At 49.3% G+C, this 23,658-nt stretch overlaps 1 protein-coding gene across 1 annotated transcript; it reads right to left on the bottom strand.

Annotated features, from left to right (window-relative positions):
* Positions 1–20,275: 20,275 nt before the first annotated feature.
* Positions 20,276–23,658, bottom strand: OTX2 (orthodenticle homeobox 2; the record flags this gene model as incomplete). The annotated part of the gene is made up of 2 exons (XM_031066204.1): positions 20,276–22,221; positions 23,494–23,658. Coding segments are annotated over 2 exons (786 nt in total), but the record flags the coding sequence as incomplete, so codon positions are not given.

Raw genomic sequence — 23,658 nt, 5'->3', positions numbered from 1 at the left:
CCACAAGAATTAATAACAAAGGTGCAGCACCACAATGGACATTTTGCGCGAGCTCACGGGCATAATGAAATGAACAAAGCAAGGGGAGAAACACAGAGAACAATATCTTCACTATCAGCAGTTTACTTCAGTCTACTTATGTATGATCAAAGACTACAAATATAGTTTAAACAGCATGAAATAATGGCCAGGTTTGCAACGTGAAATAATTTTAGGTGAAAAAAAAATAAAGAAGAAAAGGCAAAACACACGACGGGCTCAGTGCCACGATGCAATGGGCGTGTGGGCTCATTTTGTGATGAACAGCCAAGGAATGGCAGCAGTAGGGAAATGAGGCTGGAGGAGCTAACCTCCCTCCTACCTCTTCTTTGAAGATTTCCACGTTCTGGGGAGAGGATAATGAAAAATATTTTACCTCCTCTATTACAGAGGTGTCAATGAAAAAAAAAAAAAAAAAAAAAAAAGAAGGGAAAAAAGCACCCAAACAGAAAAAACCCCCAAGGATGTAGGGTAATGCAATTGCCAGGCAGATGTTGGAGGGAGGGCAGGGCTGCTTCCTCTGATTCCAGTGGAGAAGAAGATGCACAGAGAGAGCAGCTGAATTATTCACAAGGGATAAAGGGTACTGGAACTCACTCCCTGCAGCCCCCAGCGAGTGTCTCAGCTTTCCCCCTCCTGTTTGCCTGGCTTGGCACGGCACCTCCTTCCACCCAAAAATCACAGAGGTGAGTTTCTCCATGGCCCCTCTGTATCCAAGCCTGCTGCAGAGGGCACACTGACATTCCTGCCCCTTCTCCTCCAGCAGCTCCTTGGCCCCATCCTTTCCCCAAACAGGCCATTCAGCTCCACTAATTCAGGGCTGGATGAGGGACCTGAGCAGGGCTCCTGCCCTGGGGGCTCCCTGTGTCCCCTGGCATGGGAGCAGCCAGGCAGAGAGCCTGGAGTGAGGAATCAGGGCCTGGATTGCAGCTGGAGCTGAGGAGGGTTGGCATCCTCATGGGTCATTCCAGCCACACACGAGGCCTCCAGGTCACCACTGACCAGGGCAGCAGCAGGTGTGGGGTGACAGCCACGGTGTCACACCTGATGCAAACCAACAGCGAGGTGGGAGAGCTGTTGCTCCATCCCAGCAGCCTCAGCCTAAAGCAAAAGCAGCTGCAGCTGTCACTGGAGGTACCAGTGATCACACTTAAGGCTGTTTAGGTTTTTTTTTTTCCATTCAGTCTCCTGTTTTCAGCTGCTGTTGCTTCTCAATAACTAAACACTTCACTTGAGATCCTCGATGTTTATTCCCAGCCTTAGGGTGAATTCTGCAGCTCTGTCTGCTTTTAGTTGTTTGTTTTAGGGTTTTTAGATGTGTTTTCTTTTTTTTCTTTTTTTTTTTTTCCCAAGGACAGCAGAATGCTCCAGTCTTTTGGAGTTTTGAATTAGTGTTGCTAATGCTAAAAATTGGCTCCAGCAGCATTCAGGTTTAACCCTTTCGTATTTTGTAATTGGTATTTTACCATTTAGGAGTTCAATTTGGGGGATAAATGTGGAATTTGGCAGATGGGCAGCACTGGAGGGGGACAGTTGATGTTTTCTGTCCCTGGTAAAACAGGTTTAGGTGCAGCCACACTGCAGCCCTTTGGTGACCCTCACAATGAAAAAATCCCAGCTCCAAACCTGACACTGAGACACCACCGACTCCAAATCTCAGGGAAGAGCCGGCAATCAACCCCTTTTGACCCTGGGCTGGTTTGGGAGCCACAGGATGAGTAAAACACGAGGGTGTTTTACTCCCTGCTCTTCCACCAACTGGCACAAATAATTCTGTGAACTTCACAGCCCTTATTACTGAGCACGGCCTAATAATGTCATCTCAGGAGGCAAGTAATTGCAGTAATTAAGAGGTTGCACAAGGTCACTTGAGGCAGGGCTGGGAATACAAGCTTTTGTCTCTCACACTGCTGCTGTGCCCTAAGAAGATGTGCACTGCAGCCACAGGCTGTGTGTGACCACCCAAGCCACCTCCCTTCCACAACCAGCAGTGACAGTCTGCAGGGACAGCAGCAAAAAGGGCTTTAAACCTCTTTTTTCCTTCCCTTACCCAGGAAACCTCCTGCTTTATAGAAATGGTTTGAAGCTGCTGTGTTTCCTGCATGAGGAGGAGGAAGGAGGAGCATCGAGCAGGAGGAAGTGATTGCCCCAAAATCCTGACCCTGCTTTGAGAAACCTGCAGTGTTTCACATGAAAAACGTTTTGTACTTGCACAGGGTGTGTGAGCCCTTTCCTACCCAGCCTTTGCTGTGCACATACATCTGGGAAACAGGCATCACATTCCACAGCCTTCATTCTTAAGGGCTTTTCCTAATTTTTGATGGCTCAATTTTGCCCCTTTCAGGCTGTCTGAAGCATGAGTCTGCCTGTCTGTCATCTGACTTGATGGATGGGACTGCCTGTTCCACAAGGAGGGAAGAGGGAAGAGCCACCCCAGCACCCAGCACTGCCTCTCCCCAGCTGAGGGAGCAGATGAGGGATGCAGGGAGTTACATAAAAATGTAGGAAGCAGAAACTTAATGAAATGGCTCTAAATGTGACAGCATTCATGAAAAGATTAATTACCAGGAGTAAAGGGGGAAGGATGCCAGGAATTGATAGGATTGGTACCAATACCAAAAGCCTGCTGTGCTAGTAGAGCCATAATATGCAGTCCTAATCTGAGGGCCTATTGTTTTTCTTACAGAAACAACAGGCTCCAGCCAATGAGACAAAAGGGGCTACATTACAGTTTCTGCAGGAAAAACAACAACAGCCATTAGAAATAATTATCTTAAGACAAATCGTCAAGCAGAGTGTGGCACACACAAATATCCTCCCAAGCATGAGGCTCTGGGAAGAGAGGAGCTGTTGCTGTATTTATCCCAGTGGTTGCATGAACGAAGGGAGAGAATTGGAAAGTGGGAGAGAGTGAGGAGCAAAAGGAGATGGGGGAAAGAAAGAGGGAGAGATAAAAATGCAGGTTTTCCCATCAGTGACCAGTCAGGGCTCTCATCCCTGGCATGGGCATGTCCAAGGACATGGTCTTTATGTGCAATTCCAGCAGAAAAGAGGGAATATGTGCTCATCTGGATTTGCTGCTTAGGCCCTCAATTTGCCAGGGTGTAATTAACTGTGAGGAAGGGCAGCAAAGAATCAAACCCAGAAAGTCTCTCAAATGAGATCATTATTACTGTTCCCTACAAAGACCTGCTCTCCCTACTTCCCCTGAAGCAAAGGAGGCTATATTTTTAATTTGTTCTTCCCCATCTCCTCTCCTTGGCAGAATTGATGTATCTGACATATGAAATCACAAACTAACCCGTGGCAGGATAAAAATGAAAAAGCTCCATTTTGCAGTGGGATTAGACGACCACATTTGACTAATGGCGATTTCCTGCTGCATTTTATGTTGGCTGTGATTGTGCAAAAACTTTAAACTGAAATTTCAGATGACTGGAGACACTGAGAACGTTGTATTAACTCCCCATACAATGAGGTTTTACAGGATGCTGCCAAATATATCCTTAGACAGCATTTCCCTCTGAGTTTTGGGTTATTTGTATGTGTAAATATATCACATATTTTGATGTGTGCATGCCTTTTCTATTTGATTGGTGTGGGTATTGATCAGTATTGTATTTTAGCTGTAATAATATCATATAAAATACACATAGACCCAGTACAATTTTATTGGTACAAATCCAAATGGCTCTGTAAACAAGGACCACATCTATATCATCTATATGGGTGTCTGCATACAAATAGATCCTGGCAGAGCAATTCTCTAAAGTCATCTTCCACCACCCCTAATGGAGACTACTTTATGTAAAGGAAAGCATTGAAAAGGACATATCTATACCTATCTCACTTGAAACAAAAAAATCCACAACATTCTGTAACCTCTGCAGTGTTAATACATAACATATGGTGTCTGTTTCACATGCTAATAGTGACTTTTTAATTTGAAGTCAGCCCCAATGAATCTAAATCCGTGCTGTCTCCAGGATTAATTATGAGTACTAGACTGTGATACCAAGCCTCTCTTCTTGATAAGCTTTATAACCAGGTTTGCACTCAGGATAAAACAGCTCCTGAGAGCTGCCATATTTAACCTATGTGTGACCTGCTGGTGCATCTTTTGGAGAAAGAAAGCAGCTTGGTGAGGTGCTTGGTCCTGTTGTGAGGGCATGGGAGCTGCCAAGGTGAGAAACACACCAGTGATGGGTGCTAACATTAATTACTGAGCCACAGACACCTATTTATCTTCATCCAATACACAAACATTGGAAAGCAGGGAATGGGTCTAAGTAGAGCGAAGCATTCTGAGATCCACGGCTCACAGGTTAACCAATATTCTCTGCATCTCAACTGCTTCTCCTGCCCACAGCCCAGTGTGTTTGGGAGCTCCTCCTGGTGCTGGTTTTCTGGGCTGGGGCTGGGGTGGAATCCTCAGGGACAGGGGAACACAAGTGACCATCCCAGCTTGGCCTGAAGTCCATCTAATAGAGGTGCTTAGAGAAAAACCATAAAAACGAGGTCAGCCCTCCCCCTTATCACCTCCATTCCTTGCAGCACTGAGCTTCTGAGTCAGAGGCTGTATCTTTTTTGCTCAAATAGCCCTGGCTGGTGCTCACTGCATGAATTTGTCTGTAGCTCAACCTGTTTGTGCCTCGATTCCCACAGCGGAGCGCGCGACCAGCGAGGGCTCTCCCTGGCCCAAGGTAATTTCACAGCAGCACAAAACCCTTAATGTCACTTTAAATAGGTTTAGGTGCAAAGATCAGAGCCTATCCTAAGCACTGCTATAATGTTTCTCCTTGGAGAAAACAGCTTCTTGATGCCCAGAGGATCCTGCTGTGGCGAAGACATTAGAAGTGGTTTTCTCTAAAATACATGTGCTTGGATGCTCAGGTGGCTGCAAGTTCATCTTCCCTTCCTTGACAAATAGGCCTGCTTAAAGAATTGAGGCTTCCTTTCTTTCTCTGAATCTCTTTTATTAACCTCAGGTTTTTAAATTACTGCAAAATACATTTAAAGTGGTTTTCAAGGTCACTGGAAAACTACATTTTCGAAGTGTCAGTAGAAAATAACCAACTTTCGGACCACGAAAACGATGATATTTATTTTTGAACCTGCAAACCCGGTGATAAACCCAAGCTGTTTACATTAGTTTGAAATCTGTTTTCCTGGTTCTGGCCAGCCATGGCCCTGCTGCAGCTACTTTTCCCTCCAGATAATTTGCCATTCCCACTGCAGCGCAAATTCTTCCCCAGACAGTAATGCTGTGGCCGCCAGCCCTGCCACCAAAATGGCCCTGTCTCACAAGCTAAGTCGGATCAGCCTGAGACAGGATTTTCCTGACACAAAGTGTCTGTCAGGGCTGTGGAACTGGAGGAGTGGGGTTTCTGGGGGTGGCATCCACATCTGTGGCTCGATATGAAGCTGTCACCCCACAGTCAGCGCCTGGTGCCGTCAGTGCCTCTGCCTGCAGCCGCCTCCCAGAGAAACAGGAACAATTATTTGTAATAATTAACAATCCCAGAAGAGTTTTCAGGAGAACTGATGTGTTTATCTGCCATGTCTTGGCTAAATTCCAGCAAGGACTGCACGACATCCTGCCTCTGCCATTGTATCTCATCCACCTAAATTCTCCTGCAGTTTTGATCAGGATAGAGAGCCTTTGTTATTCCTTCTCCAGCAGCTCTTGCACTAGATTCCTGCATTTGGAAATAGCTGCTGAGCCAAATACATTTCAGCTACAAGTGATCAGTACTGCAAATTCTTCTGATTTTATAATCAGTCTTAGGATTTTTGGCATTTTTTTCCAAAAGCCTGAGCTGTTGGAGTCCTTATGAAGCACCAGGATCTCAGTTTTCATGGTTTTAAGTAAGTGGCTCACCCTTGCAGTTGAAAGCACGAGGCATGTTTACCCTAGAGGCTGAGAAGCCAGATGGTGGATAAAGAAAATGCAACAATTTGGGGTTTTAATCTCGTGATTTTTTAAGCCAATCTCATAATTTTGGGGAGCTGGTTTGTGAATGTCCGCAGTTGGCATTAGCGAGTGATCATATTTTACGAGGAGTGCTTAATTAATTGCTGATTTAATTTGTGTTTGCCAAAAGCTTTGAAATCCTTGGATTCATTGAGTTCCTTTTAGGACAGAATACAATTTCCAGTGCTAAATCTGCTCAGATCTGCTACTCTTGGAATCTTTCAGTGGCCAGCAGTTCAATTTAAGGGATGACATGCATTTTGGTGGCATTCTCACCCTAAACACTTTGAAGGCCCCACTCCCTGGAGGCAGAGGGGTTGTACATGACAGCAAGATGAGCAGGTTCTTCTAAAGGGTACAAAACAGACAATCCTCTGGGTCAGGCTCACCCCCAATTTTGGAGAGATCACTCACCAGCCCCTAAGCAGGACAGGGAATTTTGTAGGGGACTTCCAGTGCCACTGAAGGCCAGAAGAAGTCTTGTTGTTTTGGGCATCCAGCCCTCAGGCTGTTGAAGGTCTCTGCTGACCACCACGATTTCATAGAATCACGGAATGGTTTGGATTGAGAAACACCTTAAAGACCAGGCTGCTCCAAGTCCCATCCAACCTGGCCTTGAACACTTCCAGGGATGGCACAGCCACAGCTCCCTGACCCAAATGTGGGCCTGGCAGCCAGGCAGACATTTCTGTGACACAAACCTGTCACTACATTGAAAACTGTGCATAAAATAAGTAGCTCCTTCTAACCCTCCACCAGACATCTTAGGGAAAGGCCAAACTCTGCTCAGAGTGGGATTGTTTCACCTCGGGGTCATTCAGGCAGCTGGGGCATGGAAAATGGTGTGTCATGCAGTAAAATAAGGTGCCTCGTGCTAGGCCTGGTGAGAATGTCTTTTAAGCCAAAATAATGCTGGGTCTTATTTACTTGACAGCTCAGACATTAATTTAAGACAGGCACAAATGAATCACCAGCCATGTTACTGTTGCCTCGTTGGAATCCCTCTGCTATAATCTCACAGTTTTTTCACCTAATTAATTTCCCCTTTCCTTGCACCAGTGTTTCATGAGTGTATCTTGTTTGGAGGAGATTAAGAGTCACACACTTCATTAGTAAGGTGTAAATTATCAGAGAGACCCTCTCCATCCACCTGCTTAATTGGGTTAATGAAGCGTCTCTGTGGGCCCTGGTAAGACAGCACTGCTCTCTGCTCCCTGCAGGCATTACCAGGGCTGTTTGGAAAATAAATGGAGACCTTAAAGTTCCCACCTTGGTGCCTTTTGAGACTTTTGGGCATTTAATTTATTTTTAAAAAGGAAAAAAAAGAGCTGAAGTTGACATGAATTGCAAGACAAAGCATCCCTGCCTGTGAAAATACAGACATAATATTGCTCGAATCATTCCACATCAGAAATAATTCCTAATTAATACCAACTTCTAATTTTGTCTCTACCTTAAGCAGCCAGATTGCATTAATATAACACACACAGAGATACTATTAATGCTCAGTTAAATGGTTAAACTGGTAGAAGTGCCACAGCAATGCAAGGGTAAAAATGGGGAGTGTGTGTTCAATCTCTGCAATGTGGGGGTGCAGACAGCCCTGGGCAATGAGTGCCCCTTGTGCCTGCCAGACATGATCCCACATGGAAACCAGGTCCCTTTATCTCTGCACATCCCTGTCTCGCCTCTCCTTGGCTTTTGGAGACTATTCTTGGAAGGGAAAGTGATAAAACCTCTATCAGGCGCATACATTACAGCACACCCACAGAACAGGAAATTTTGAGGTGATGTGAGAGATTATTTGCACTGCATGTCTGGGCTCAGAGAGTCACTGCTCCTCCAGCCTGGAACAGAAACACGAGGGGATGACTCACGAGTGCTGATGTCACTTGTGGGGTGAGCTGGGCTCAGCCCAAAGCTGATCCTGAGCGAGGTCAAACCCCACAAACACCGAAGCTCTTCAAACATCCTCAGGCTCATGAGCAACTCATTGAACTCGCGCTCGTGCAGCCAGAAACAAATCCATCAGCAGCCCAGGGCCTCAGCCAGATGGACAATTTGTGGAGGCAAAATGAGGAGAAAGGCTGTGGGTAAATTATTTGTCACAAAATATTCGCCTGGCTCTACCTGACAGAGCAGAGTCCCGCGTTTGATCTCTGTGAGCGACTGTCGCGGGAATCAAAGGGAGTTTTGTCAGGGGATTAAGTGCAGAAGTTGTCGTCAAGAACTACATTAAAGATAAGAAATCCAGAGTGTGGCCCAAAGTGCCTAATCCCAGCACAACTAGTGAATTATTAAGTTGGTCATTTGACAGAAGGAGGAGGAAAAAAAAAATCCAACTGTTTTTGAGACTGCCTAAAAAAGAGATTTCTATTAAAATACAGTGGTTGCATAATGAGAACACAACATGCAGTTCCAACATGAGAGCTGGGCTCTTGCACCAGTCCCTGCAGCTATGGAGTGATGGCAGAAAACAGCAGCTTCCAAGGGCTGCCTCTTTTTTCCAGGTGTAGGATTTGGACCTCCGGCTCTGACTGCTGGGGAAAATGCAAATTTTTGAGGTATCAGCAGTAGCTCACCTTTGGAGACTTGACATGTGCCTGAGATACCTGGCTGATCCCAAACAGAGCCCACAGGCACCCAGTCCTGCCTACAGACTGTCCATGCCTTGGTGATAAATCAGGAATGCTGAGGTGTCCATCTCCACCAGGAGCACAGAGCTGCTCTGTCACTTCTGCATCCAGCTCTGGAGATCCCAGCATGAGAGGGGTCTGGAGATGCTGGAGAGAGTCCAGAGGAGGCCATGGAGATGCTCCAAGGGCTGGAGCCAGGCTGGGAGAGCTGGGGGTGCTCACCTGGAGAGGAGAAGGCTCCAGGGAGAGCTCAGAGCCCCTGGCAGGGCCTGAAGGGGCTCCAGGAGAGCTGGAGAGAGACTGGGGACAAGGGATGGAGGGACAGGACACAGGGAATGGCTCCCAGTGCCAGAGGGCAGGGATGGATGGGAGATTGGGAACTCCTGGCTGGGAGGGGGGGGAGAACCTGGCACAGGTGCCCAGAGCAGCTGTGGCTGCCCCTGGATCCCTGGAAGTGTCCAAGGCCAGGCTGGACAGGGCTTGGAGCAACCTGGGATGGTGGAAGGTGGCCCTGGAGGGGACAAACCCATGGCAGGGGATTGGAACCTTAAAAATGGTTTTTAATGTCCCTTCCAACCCAAACCACATTATGATTCCATGATAATGACAGACGGGAAAACATCCAGCAGCTAGAGAAGAAAGCAAAGCAGAAATGCTGGCTTTGTGGACAAACAAGATGGAAACATCTGCACAGGCAGCTGACCACGGGGGTGAATGTGAGAAAACAGAAATCTTAACAGGCTCACAGGGAAAAGAGAAGAGGTGTGAGTGAAACAGCATCTCCAGGAATCCTGCCAGGGATGAAGGTGTTTGAGGGGCTGTGGGACCCCCAGCAGAATGAGATTCTGTTTGTTACATGAAATCAAGGGGAGGGGAGGCACGGGGTGTTTGCATCACCGAGGTGGGAACTCTGCCTTGCAGGCTCCACAGGGACAGGGGAGGGCTGGGACAGGGTGTGGAGGGGCAGAAGGAATCCCACAGCAATGCCTCCAGCTAGGAAGGGCAGCACCAGGGGCCTGGGTATGACACAGAGAGCAGAAAGCAAAAATTCTCTCCCAGGGTCACTCTAACACTTCGATGTCACCACTGCTGGGAAATGGGAATGAGGACACAAAGATGATGCCACTCCAAGATACGACACCCCAAGATCATCTCTGCTGTCCCTGGTCCAGTGCAGTGTGATGGGAATCTCTGGAACAGCCTTGCAGATGACCCAGAGAATTCCCAGACACCATGAAGCTCCATCAGGAAGTTTGGTGTGGGTCCAAGAGGACCCTACCCAGCAGCAACTGCCAGAGCAGCTGGCTGGAGGTGATGTCCCTGCCAGGGGACACACTGTGGGATTGCCCAAAGGGGCTGCACAATCCAGAACAGAGCAAACACCACCTGGTCCTACCTGTGCACACACCTGGCTCTGCCATGAGCCCTTAAATCCCACATCCAGCCAGGGATCAGTGCTGGAGTAGGAAGGGGCTTTAAATATTGTGTGGTTCCACATTTTTGGAGGTTGGAACCACATGATCTTCCAGGCCCCTTCCAACACAAACCATCCCAGGGTTCTGTGATTCCAAGGAGTATTTCTGTGGTTGGCACAAAGCAGGAGAGAGCAGTGCTTGAGGGAGCTGGGGCAAATGATCCCTCACTCAGCTGCAGCTGTGGGCTTGTGCAGGGGGACACAGAGATCCCTCAGGCTCCCTCTCCATCACAAGACATCAGAGAGGTAAAAACTCTCCTCTGTGTGAGCAAAGTCCCCACACAGGGGGCAGAGAACCTGAGAGGAATCTCCATCCTCGGAGACAGTCAAAATTTGACCAAAGCAATGTGATTTAACCTTGATAGTCAAAAATTGACCAAAGCAATGTGATTTAACCTTGAAGTTTGCTCTACTTTGCACAGGATCTAGGACTGGAGACCCAGAAAGGTCCCTTCAGGCTTGAATTGTTTTAACTTTTTCATTCTTTGACTGTACACTTCATGCAGAATACTGCCTGACAAGAGGCAGCCAATGTGAATATTTCAAGAACAAACCTGCCCAGAGCAGAGAGCCACTGCAATGTGGCTGCTCCATCCCAGGGGAGAGGTGGTTGCCCATTCCCTGGGTATTTCTGTCCCTCAGAGATCTGCTGGCCCAGCTACACATACGTTTGGTCTTGATTCTGTCAGAGTCACTCAGGCTGCTAAAATTCTTCCATTAGAAAGATGTGCATGTGGGAGAAACACAATTTGAGCGTGAGGAGGCTCTGTGGCTGCTGCAGGTTGCTGCCAACCTGTGAAAACACGTCCAGGAGACACTGAAAAAGGGAGGTGGGAAGGACTTCAGGACCCTCTTTGTCAAAGCAGAGCAATGAACAGCTCTGCTGAAAGGTGAACCAGCTTGGGTTTGTTTGCTGACACCTCCCTGCTTGGCTCCTCAAAGCTTGCAATCCCCTGCCACCCTTTGGCAATGGCACAGTCCTGTCTGCCTTGCATCCCTCTCCTTTATCTTCTTTTTTTTTTTTTTTTTTTTTTTTTTTTTTCTCTCTCAGCTGGCAAGAAACTCTTCCAAAACAATGGCACACTTGTGCCTGTCCTCACCGAAAGCAAATGGTTTACAAATAAACTCAACACCCCACCAGGTCAGGGTGAGGATCTGTAAATCAACACACTCTGCACCAAGATTTGTTCTGGTGAAAGTTCTGGTGAAAGATGAATCCTGCTGGCTTCAAATAACTGAAGCTCTGTCCTTGGCTCAGAATCTATCAGCTGCTCTTGCCAAGCAAGGGGTGGAAATATTGGAAAATCACTTTCCTCCAACACTGAACTAACATGGAAAATGGATCACAGAACCACAGAATATCCTGAGCTGGGAGGGACCCACAAGGATCATCAAACTCAACTCCTGAAAGACCTTTACATCATTTTTCAGCCCTCTGATTTTTCTTTATGGGTGAAAATAAACCAGTTCGTGTTTATCTCTCTGCATCCTGTCCTGATGACATGTGGAAGAGGCTTCCAGCCACCTCAGGTAGTGGGGGCGCCACCGGCCACATCCCCTGGGATGCAATCAGGAGGAGATGTGCTGTAAACAGCAGCAGCAGCCTGCCTGGGGTTTGCGTTTTAATGGGTGCAAGAATCGGTGTTAGCATATGCTAACCACTCTTTGCAGGGTGATCATTATGCAAATGCCTACGGTAAACAGGTAGGAAATTAGATCTAATCAGGACACCCCCCCCCCCATCCCCTCCCTCCTGACACAGGAAAGTTGACTCAGGGTGCAAACCAAAAAAAAAAAAAAAAAAAAGTAAAAAAGTCGGAATTCCAGCCGGAACGCTGAGTTTTCCATTCGTCCTTTTGTTCTCGTGTGTTTGGTTTCTTGCGTAAGGAAAGCACAGGGCAGCCTTGTGACTGCTTTAATTTTAAAGCTCCCAGAACAGGCTGGTATGGCTGGATCCAGAATTAACCCCGTTGTGGATTTCCGTGATCTGAAGGCAAATAAAAGCTGAGCACATCACGCCTGTGAGTAATTTGACTCCGTGTAATATTGAAGAGCCTGGCTGTTAATTCTGGTGGGGACAGGGCCACATCCCCAGGATGAGCCCAGGAGCATCCCAGGGTTCCGTGGTTATCAGGAGACCCTCGGTGCTGCCCGGGGGTGTCACACAGCTGATTTCTGTCTCACACCCCCTCTCCCCATGCAGCTCAGCCCATCTCCTTGCAACACCTCCAATCCCCTGTGCCCAAGTGCCAGACACAGCTGGTCCCCTGCCCATGGCAGGGGGGCTGGATGAGCTTTAAGGTCCCTTCCAGCCCAAACCATTCCAGGATTCTGTGATTTGCCCCCCTCGAGGGGCTCTGTCTGGCACAGGGCCACCAACCTCCCTGCTTGTGCCCATCCCAGCAAGGCCAAGGACACCCTCTGCTCCTGGGTTTAGGAAATCTCAGCCTCCCAGAAAACCTGACAAAGGACCAGACACCTTCTTGCAGCAAATATTAAAGGCTGTGGCCAAGTAATAACAACTGTTTGCTGCAGTGTCTGTGCAAAGGTTGAGGCAATTATGGCTCTGCAGGCAGAAGCAGAAAAGCCACAGAGGCACCTCCTGAGCCATGAGGACCCTCCTGAATCGTGTGCAGAGCAGAGGACAGGGCTGTGAGGAGTGGGTGCTGCAGAGCCACCCTGGCAGAGAGGGACCTGGACATCCCTTGGAATCCCAGGGTGCTGCTCAGTGCTGTTCTGGGTTTGATTCTTGCAGCCTGAGCCAGTGGTAGGCGGTGACTGGAGCCTCAACAGGCCCTCACTGGCCAGCAATGCCTTCAAAATAAACAAGGAAATGTCAGAGATTGGGATTTTCCCTGGCATATTAGCCATCTAGGGGCTATTTTAATGTGGTTACATACAAGGTTCTAATTCTGGTGTCAGATTTATAGGGACCAGTGTAATGCCATAGGGTGACCTCTGCATCTGCACAGTCGTTCCCAACCAATTCCAAATAGCCCCAGCACTGTTACTCATTTTTAATCAATCCACCACCATCCCTTTCCACATCACAGTCTTGCAGCAGACTTGGATGACCCATTCATCCCTGGAACATGCTGGAGGCAAGCCCCAAAACAGAGGGAAAGGGACTCAGCTGTCCCTGCCGTGACCCTTTTTGCAGTCACCTCTCTGCCATTGGTATGGGAGACCGTGAGCCAGGAAGGAGCTTTGGCAGCCTTCAGCAGCGTGGGCTGCCCCTGGCAGGACCTGCCAAAGGAGGCAGAGAGTTTGCACACCTGGAGAGGTTGGCACTGTGTCCTCAGTCCCTCTGGCAGGGGGGTAGAGGGAGACAGGGAAGGAGGGGCAGAGAGGGGGAGAGCGGCCAAAGGAAACCAAAACGAGCAGAGGTGCAGCACAGAGCTGAGCCACACTGCTCCAGGAAACCCTGGCAAGATGTTTCCCCATGCTGGGTTACCTGAGGGATCCCAGCATTGGGGTGGGAGAGTGTCCCTGCTCCACTGCAGATGGGAAAGGTTGGACACCAACGTTTGTCCTGGATGAGGCATTGGCCTGGAGGTCCTCCCAAAGCACAGATCCCAGCAGCACAGGCCACCTGCAGCCCTGGTGCCCTGATCCCTGGTGCCCAGCTCTCAGCCCTCTCCTACGCCAGCTCTGTTTGATTTTCCATGGCCAGACATGATCCAGATGCAAATTTTCCCCAGGAACCATCTGGTGAGCACTCCATCCTCTGAAAAGCCCTGCAACAGCAGAGTAACCTGGATGGTTACCATAAATGGTGTGACATCTTGTATTTTGAGTAATTATGGACAAGGGCAAGTACCTCCTGCATGGCTTTTAGAAAGGCACATGGGTGTTTGTTACACTTAAAAATGCAGAGCTTCCCTGCCCTAAGGGAATTTGTTACAGCTTCTAATTTTTATTTTTCTCAGATGGCCAGTTTGGATTAATCTTATTTTAATTTGACTCCTATGAAATGGGCAAGGATATGCATTTGTCTTCCAGGTAATATCCTGCCCTCACTAAACATACTCACACCATTTCAACCTTCCCTTGGATAACTCATTTATGGACAGAACACCCCCCAAGCAGGTTTGTGCCTCCTGGAGTTGCTTTCCTGGCTCTTCCTGAACCTTTCCTAATCCTCCCTTTTCAGTTCCAAAGCCAGGTCCTGAGACTGGGCAGCACCATTTCAGTAGAGGTCTCCTCTCCCACATGATTTGGGGTGGATTCCAGAGTTTCAGGGACAGCAACCCAGCCCTTGTTCCCCACTGATCCCGGGCTGATGCTGTGTGGGTTCCCAGCAGACTCCATCACCCTTCTCAGCATTCCATCACCCCAGATCCTGCAACCTCACAGCTGTCAGGGGGCTCAGGGCTCCTGCCTCTCTGCACAACAATGAAGGAACCTCCTCACGACCCAACAAAAACCCTCACAACACCATGAACACCCTTACAACCCAGCAAACATCCTCACAGCCAATGAACACCCTCATAACCCAACAAACACCCTCACAACACCATGAACACCCTTACAACCCAGCAAACATCCTCACAGCCAATGAACACCCTCATAACCCAACAAACACCCTCACAACACCATGAACACCCTTACAACCCAGCAAACATCCTCACAGCCAATGAACACCCTCATAACCCAACAAACACCCTCACAACACCATGAACACCCTTACAACCCAGCAAACATCCTCACAGCCAATGAACACCCTCATAACCCAACAAACACCCTCACAACACCATGAACACCCTTACAACCCAGCAAACATCCTCACAGCCAATGAACACCCTCATAACCCAACAAACACCCTCACAACACCATGAACACCCTCACAACTCACCACATTCCTTGTTTTCAGCCCTTCAGCCCCTGGGCAAACATCCTCAGCTGAATCACCCTGCAGTAACTCCCCAGCCACTCTCTGCAGGGTGGCTCTGCATATTTTCCTAATGGAGAGGAGCCTGGTTATCCCAAGGGATAAAACCTGCTGCCCCACATCCTACAGAGCAGCCAGAGCGGCCTGTGGAGTCTCCAAAACTCCATGAGACAGAGGGCACAGTCACCTGTCCTTCCACAGCTGTGGCATGGAGTGACCAGCTTGAAGGGACCGAGGGACACTTTGCTTTTCACAGCAACACCAGGAGATAAATCAGCTTCACCTCTGCTTGAATCTGCCTGAAAGCAAAAGTGATTTGTCTCTTGCGAAGGGAGTGAGGAGCCAGCTTTGCTCTCCCCTCTGGCAGGAGAAGGTTGAGAAATGCAGCCCAGCGTGGGTACCTTCCCTGCATCCCAAGGGTGGTGCTTGGGAACTCAAGGAGTGTGCCAAGCCTCACCAAAAACTCACAAGTGAATCATAACAGCCCAGCAGGAAAGTTCTTCTGCTTGGCACTGACATCCCAGCCGCACAACCTCCTTTAGGAAAGCCAAAAACGCTCCAGGTCTTGAAGTCTTGAAGGTCTTGAAGACTTTCCTTCAGCCAAGTGGAAGCTCATTCATGCCCCAGCAGGCTGGAACTGGTGTCAGTGGTGATGGTCCCTGTGGGAAGGTTACAGCCCAGAAGGGACTTTTAAAATCTATTTTTAAAGCTGCCCTGCTTGCTCCCTCATGTCAGAACCCAAGACATCCCTCTGGCTGTCCTGAGCAGCCAAGACCCCTGCCAGGGGGCTCAGAGACCCTGGCACAGAGCCCAAGATGCCCCTGTGGGTTTGATTATGACCTGTGGAGCAAGTTACCAACCTTAGATGAAGATCTGCAAGCCACGACAAATCAAGCAGAATGATAGTGAATTTATCACGGGGTGAAAAAGCAGATTTTGGGGTTTTTAGAATAGAAGTTCAAGAAGCAAGATAAAGAGATCTAGGCGTGTCCAGCCTTTCTCCTTCTTCTTCTTAACCTCCATCTTCTGCTGTGATGGTGGCACTTTTGGATTGGTTTGGAGTAGAAGCTCACTGTCTAACATAAGTGATAAGTATTGGAAAGTAATTGTTATTACGTATACATTGTATACGTAATTTTTAGTATAAAGACATAACACTGCCCCAAAAGCTAGCAGAGTGCCCTAGACTGTCTTGCTAAGCGGACCTCAGCTAGACAAGAAAAAATGTTTTATAGATAAAGAACAATAAACAACCTTGAGACCGAAAACTGAAGAGCTCTGACTCCTTCTTCAAGCACCGGGCTGGGAAAAGAGACTTTTTAACATTTCTCAAAGTCACTCTGACCCGTGAGAGGCCCCGAGACCCTCATGCCTCTCCTCCCTGTCCAGCCTGATCCCAGACCCTCCCCGTGCACAGGGCTCCCAGACTGGTTACATGATGCATTGTCATCAGCAGGTCTCAGTGCCAGCATCCACCGAGGAATAAACACCAGGGTCCTGTGAGCATGTGAGGACAAGCACAGAGAGAACCAGCTCCTCCTTGGAAACAGAAAACAGCAGATCTACAGTCCAGTTTTCCCAGGAATTGGCTCTGTGGGGAGCTTTGGTTTCTGGTCTCATGGAGAAACCTCCTCTCCTCTCTCTCTCTCTGTTTAATGATTCCGCCTCAGCTCTCCAAATTTAATTACCAGGTAATTATACATCACATTCAGTGGTTTGGTCCTGGCAAGGGCTGAGTGTCACCAGTGTTGAGACCAAGAAAAGTGTTTGCTCTGTGCACTGGGAGCCTGAAACCCCTCTGGTACCTCCAGCTCTGCATCTCCCACAGGAAAACCCCGAAACCAGGACAGAGTGGGACATCATTGCCACAATGGCAATTGCCATTGCCACAGGGCATCCTATGGTCCCCAGGCCACGGGATGCCATTCCCAAACCTGTCTGAAGGAAGAGTGGGGAAGGGAGCACCTCGAGGAAGGCACTTTCTTTTCAACATGTCCCTCACTAAGAGGTATTTGCTGATAAGCTGATAATCAGGTGGCCTGGCCACCCCCAGGACGTTAGACCTTGGTGCTTAGAGAATATTTGATCATACAATATCTCCATTAGGAGTTTGTAATCCGCTATCACAGCGTTTGAGAGCCATCTGAGTATAAGGAGATTTTTATTAATGGTTCATGAGCCTAAAAGTCAAAACTGACTCTCAGAGCAGATTTTAACAGTTTGTGTGGGATTTATATATTTATCTGTCTCTTCACCACCTCTTCTCCCCCCACCCCTGCCATCACTCCCTCTGCTCTGCCCCAGCAGTGCAGCAGCAGGGAGAGACCAGGCAGCTGGAAATGGCATTTCTCCTTCCCTTCTGTCTTTGTCTTCTCTCTTTTCCCTTCCCTTCCCTTCCCTTCCCTTCCCTTCCCTTCCCTTCCCTTCCCTTCCCTTCCCTTCCCTTCCCTTTTAACAGTTTGTGTGGGATTTATATATTTATCTGTCTCTTCACCACCTCTTCTCCCCCCACCCCTGCCATCACTCCCTCTGCTCTGCCCCAGCAGTGCAGCAGCAGGGAGAGACCAGGCAGCTGGAAATGGCATTTCTCCTTCCCTTCTGTCTTTGTCTTCTCTCTTTTCCCTTCCCTTCCCTTCCCTTCCCTTCCCTTCCCTTCCCTTCCCTTCCCTTCCCTTCCTCTATCATTTTCTCCCCTTCCTCCCTCCTCCTTTCCCTCTTTCCATCCTTCTTTTCCTCCCCTCCTTCTCTCCCTCCCTACTTCCTTACTTCCCTTCTTTTCCTTCCCTTCCATTTCCTTCCTTCCCACCCCTGACACCTCCCCACACCCAGCCCAGCCCTCACACCACACCCTGACCCTTGTGAATCCCATCCCTTCACCTCAGCACAGCCCCTCATCCCAATCCTCCCTTTCTGACCTTCCCAAACCCAAACCCATCCCTAACCCATCATCCTTACCCCCAAAATCCCAGGCAAAAGGCAGTGCCAGGGATGTGAGGGGGAGTTTGGGGTGCTCCTGTGCCACCCCACCCAGCACCAGGTGCTGTTGCTCCACTGCCTGTCCCTAAATCCACCTTTTGTCAGCAAATCTTCCCTGTCTCCTTGGAAACTGGCAGTGCTCCCCATCCCGGGGTCCTCCTGCCAATGCAGCCCCCCGAAAGTTGTCCCCATTTCGGGGCTCCCTGGGCTGGATCAGGTTGGGGTGGCAGCAGGGATGCTCTGGATGCTGGGGAGCACTGGGAAATGCGAATGGTGCTGGTGAGGAACAGACAGGGAGGGGACAGGAATATTGGGCAGGCAAATGGAGAGGGAATCAAACAAGGAGATGGAGCAGGAGCAGGAGGGGCTGGGACAAGGAGGGGCAGGGAGCAGGCAGAGGTGCTGGAACCAGAATTCCAGGCAGTTCCATTATGGTTACACTCAGGATTTCCCTCCTGTTTTTCTGCTTTTCCAGTTTTAGGGATTGTTTTTTCCCTCCCTGGTGGGAAATGTCACATTGCAGAGCAGGCAGAGGATTTGCCTGTGTGTGTATTTTGGGGGACTGGGCAGGACACCTCAAATCAAACACCCTCCTAATCAGCTCTTTGCCCCTAAATCCAGCTTTCCAACACTAAACTGACACGGTCTCCCCAGCTTCTCCTCAGATTTTATTGGATCCAGGATTGCCTACTGCAGCCTGAGTTCAGAGGAAATGAATTCTACCAGGAGATGTAAAACATTAAAAATTAAAAAGGAGTTAAAACACTCTTTACAGAATATTTTGTGTTTGCCAGCTCGCCTTGGGATTTTGCCCTTTGCCCACGCATGTGCCCATTTAAATTAAACTCAGAAACAAACAGGGAGAGAAAACGTGGAAAGTACAAAAAGCCAGGGAAAAATCAGAGAAACTCCTGCCATGAATTAGCTTTTTCTGATAAAAACAAGCACTAGCTGGAGGAGCTCATCCCTGACAGACAGGGAAATACTCAGGAAAGAAAAGTAAAAGATAAGATGGGGAAAGCTAAATGCAAAAAGAGGTTTTAAAGAGGCTTTAAAAAAAATTAATAATCAAAAGCTCAGGAAACAAAGAGCTTTTCCAGGCAGGTGGGATGCTGTGCCCCAGTTCAGGAAGGACTTGGTTTTCCTGAGCGTATTTTGCTCGAATAGATTTTTTGGTCGGGGGGAGAAGTGAACTTTGTTGATTTGAAGCAAATCAGTGGAGAAATGAAACTTTCCACGCTGCTGCTTGGGAGATGCCAGCGGCAGGGACACGGCTGGAGCTTCCCAAACCTCCCCTGCACGGATCCTCCCGTTCCACAAAAATAAATGAGAAAATCACCGACCGACACACACTAACGTGAGGCAGCACAAAAGCTCTCCTTTCCCCAGAGTGGTTTATTTATTTCAGAGGCTGCTCGCTGCCCTGGGGACGCTCATGGCACTGCAGGAAGGAGCAGCTTGCTGGTGCCTGTGGAAGGGGTGGTTTGGGATGGGGATGCAGAGCTCGGGGATGGCTGGAGAGGCACCGTGGCTGCGTCGTCATCGCTCGTGCTCCGCTGTCCTGGGCACCCAGGTGAGGTGCTGGTGGCCATGGGTGGCTCACAGGGTGCTGGTGACAAACCTGGGGGACAGCGGGTGACATGGTGCTGGATGGTGCCAGGGGTTTTTCCAGGTCTCTCCTTTCCCAGAGATCCATTATTTATTTTGATGTGCTAAATCCAGCCCGAGTGCAGGGTTCCAGCAGCCCCAGAGCTGCAAATGGGAAGGAGAGAGGGAGAAAGAGGGAGAGGGACAGAGAAAGAGCCACCAAGAAGAGGGATGCGTGGGAAAGGCCTGATCCTGCATCCTGGGGCTAAAACGTGTGACATTGCAGCTCAAACACTTGTCCCTCTCCTTCCCCAGCACCTCTGCTCAGAGCATCCTGCCTGATCCAGGTTCTCCCTTCTCCTGCCTGGAAAGTTCTCCCCAAACACACACCTGGGGACTCCATCCCCTGGGAAGCCACAGAGCAACCACATCCCTCCCTCCCCACCAAGAGATTTGGCGAAGCCGGGGCAGGAAAGGTCACGTCAGCCAAGCTCTGCTTGTAATGAAAGTTTTTTGATTAAAGATTTCAAAAATAAAATAATTTCCCTCCTTGATTTTTTTTGCTTCCTTCACCTCGGGGAGCTGCCAGCAGAACCCCTTTTGTCTCAAGCCTGCAGAAGCAGCCAGACCCTCCTGGCCTCCCGTGCCCCTTCTCCGTCACTCGCCGGCTGTGATTAAAATGGAAGACAACCATCAAGTGTGCTAGAACCATTTTAATATAATTATACATATCTGCCAAATCCAGGAAAAAAAAAAAAAAGGTTTATGCATATATATCTTTTTTTTTTCTTTTTTTTTTCAGTTAACATCTGCAAGCATAAACGACAATGAATTTCTTGGTTTGAATTCATCCAGGTCAGAGCAACTGCCCAAAGTCCTGTCGGATTTGCCGGTTACTGCCGGCGTGGCCAGCAGTAAGTGAGCTCCAGAGGAGTTAAATGTCCTCAGGTGGGGTATTTTCGGTCTTTCCTCTTTCATTCAGAGACAGTTTGTTGTAAAAAGTTTCAGTGCAGTTCACCTCGGGTGAAAGGCGATCGTGTTTTTTGCGTTTTTTTCTTTTTTTTCTTTTTTATTATTTTTAAATATATATTTTTAATTATTTTTTTTAAAGATGATAATAGGTAACTCAGTTGCTCTGAATTTCACTTATAATTATAACCTATTTAAATCACAGCAGAACTCCCGCTGGTGCAGAGTTCATAGTTGCATACAATACAGGAGATCACAGTTTTGAAGTCTAGCACAGATTAAAAACCACAGATGTACCATTTATATAAGACACACACTGATTGTCTCTTAAAAACTACATATTGACTCCTTATGAACATTATCTTTTTTTTTTTCTTAATCTTTAAATAAAGTAGTGCAGCTAGGACAATCAGTCACACAACCCACACAGCCCTGAACCAAGTTCTCCGGGTGCCAACTTCAGCAAGTTGGGCATGAAACAGTTGGATGAGCTCGAGAGAGAGAAAGAAAGAGGGAGGGACAAAAAGAGGGAGAAAAAGAGAGATGTTGTCCATTCTGAATATTTTAACTGAGGGTTGGCTAACACATTGGAAACCTCTGGGTAAAGGATCATCTTTCCACGCACACACAAAAAAAGAAATAAAAACCTAGACTCTTTTTTTTTTTTTTTTTTTTTTTAAAACTGGCCCGCAGGTGGGAAGATCTCCCACCTCTTCCAAACAAAGAAACCCAACAATTGGCTAAAACTAGAAAGAACACAGATGGGTCTGTCTGGTTTCTGCTCACTAGATGATCTGTCCATTTAAGGCCTTCCTCCTCTGTTTTTCCTCTTTATTATTCCTTTTCCAGAGCGTCTGAGCAGGAGATGAGTCTGAACGGGATCACACCAACACTGTCCCCCTCTTGTTGCCGTCAGTTTTTTTTTTTTTTGTTCATTTGTTTGTCCGTGGAGTTATTTTTCTCTTTAATTTAACCAAGACCTGACTAAAACTGGAGCACTCAGCCCAGCCTGTTCGTTCTCGTCGCGGTTTCTCTGGGGTACCACAAAGGTTCTTCACAAAACCTGGAACTTCCATGACGACGTCTGGTCCTTATAATCCAAGCAGTCAGCATTGAAGTTTAACTTCCAGGAGGCCGTTTGGTCTTTATAATCCAAGCAATCGGTGGTGGAGTTAAAGCCCAAACTGGAGGCTCCATAGCCCTGGGTGGAGAGGGAGGCTGGAGACTGGTTGAGGTGGCTGGTGACCGCGTTGGCACCCATGGGACTCAGGGTGGCCCCCGGCCCGGGCAGCTGGTGGTGCATAGGGGTCAAGTAAGATCCACAGTCCATCCCTCCGAAATAGGAGGTCGATCCAGCGTATCCTTGGCTGTAGCCCGATGCCTGGGTGTAGGTCATGGGATAGGATCTCTGCATGCAGGAGGAAGAGGTGGACAGGGGGTCTGAGAGCGGGGAGATGGACGCCGGGCTCCAGATGGACACGGGGGCGCTGCTGCTGGAAATGGTGGGGACGGAGGTGCTGGAGGGGGGAGTGAACTGCCCGCTGGTCCCGCTCTCCGAGCTCACTTCCCGGGCTGGAGAATTCTTCTTCTTCGCCGGCCGCACCTTGTTCTGGCCCCCGTTCTGCTGCTGCTGCTGCTGCTGCCGGCACTTGGCCCGGCGGTTTTTAAACCACACCTTGAGGCAGAGACACGAGGGAGGGAGAGAGAAAAAGCCAGGGGTTAGGGATGGGCAAACCCGAGGTGGGGAAGAGATGGGTGGCAGGGAGACCCAAAACTGTCCCCCTCCAAGAGCAGAGGGTTGCAGGCTGCTGCACAGAAAAGCTCCGGGGCTCCCCCTCCCTGAGATCATTAGCAGTAATAACAAGTGGAAATCACAAATCTAACTCCTTAATAAGGTCACTTTTGGGGGAGAAGGGGAAGCATTCCCTCTTTGCTGTTTGCCAGCCGGGGACCCCCAGGAATCACTGTGTAAGGCCTATTGAAGTCGAGCCCTTAATTAGAAACAATAGAACATCAGAAAAGGAGGGAACAATTAGGGAAGCAGAGGTTCGGGATGGGGAGGGCGGTAAAGATGTCTCATTTACGCTCCAAACGGGCTCTCTGCTCTCACCCACTCAGTCAGAATTGGCCTCTCAGCCCATCTCCCCTTCCCTTAGCAGGGCCCAAGGGGGCTGGCTGGCTCTGGGGAGGTTTTTTGGGGATGAGGATGGGGTTTGGCACGGGGGTGTCCCCATCCCAGCCACCACACTCCACGGGAACACAGCACCACACACAGCCTCGGGAAGCCTCGTCAGAAGGCAAGTGGGAGGGATGGCTTTGGAGATGTCCTGCCCTGCTGCTGGGGTGTTCTAGGTTCCAGAGGAGGAGGCAGGAACCTCCTACCCTGCCAGCAGCACCTCCAAAATGCTGCCTGGATGGGATCCTCCTGCAGAGCAGGCACAGCCCAGCCCCAGGAGAGGGATTCCCTCCACCAAGGCAGCCCCTCTCTCAAAGTCCCTTCAGAGGGGCAGGAATCCCCCAGTCTGTGAGCTGGGGTCCCAGTCTGGCCCAGCTCAGGGGATGTGCTGATCCCTGGGGAAGGGGTAAATCCTTCGTGACTTCTGCAGGGCCCCCAGATGTCCGCAGGACAGGCTGGGATTTGGGGGTGCTGGGGATGGGCATGGAAGGTCTAAGAGCTGCCGGATCCAGGATCTGCACAACACCCCCTCGGTGCAGAGGGAGAAAGGGGGGCACACTCCAGCCCTGGGGGTGCAAAATGCCACCACATCCCCTCAAAGAACCCGCACGCAACTCTGAGCCTCCTTCACCCCACCAGGGCTTGATTTGCCTTCAGGACTGGATCCATCCCCTGAACTCGTCCCCTCGAGTCCCTCCCTGCCGGGCACAGGCCAGTCCCGGGTTCGTTGGGTATGGAGGGGCAGGGCAGGCAGGGCTCTCCGCGTCCTACCTGCACTCGGGACTCGGGCAGGTTGATTTTCAGGGCCACCTCCTCCCGCATGAAGATGTCGGGGTAGCGGGTCTTGGCGAAAAGAGCCTCCAGCACATCCAGCTGCGCCCGGGTGAAGGTGGTGCGCTCCCGCCGCTGCTTCCGCGGCGTGGCTGCGGACGGAGG

This window comes from Geospiza fortis, unplaced genomic scaffold (genome assembly GCF_000277835.1).
Source record: "Geospiza fortis unplaced genomic scaffold, GeoFor_1.0 scaffold23, whole genome shotgun sequence".
NCBI lineage: Eukaryota > Metazoa > Chordata > Aves > Passeriformes > Thraupidae > Geospiza > Geospiza fortis.
This window is presented reverse-complemented; position numbering and strand designations above follow the sequence as displayed.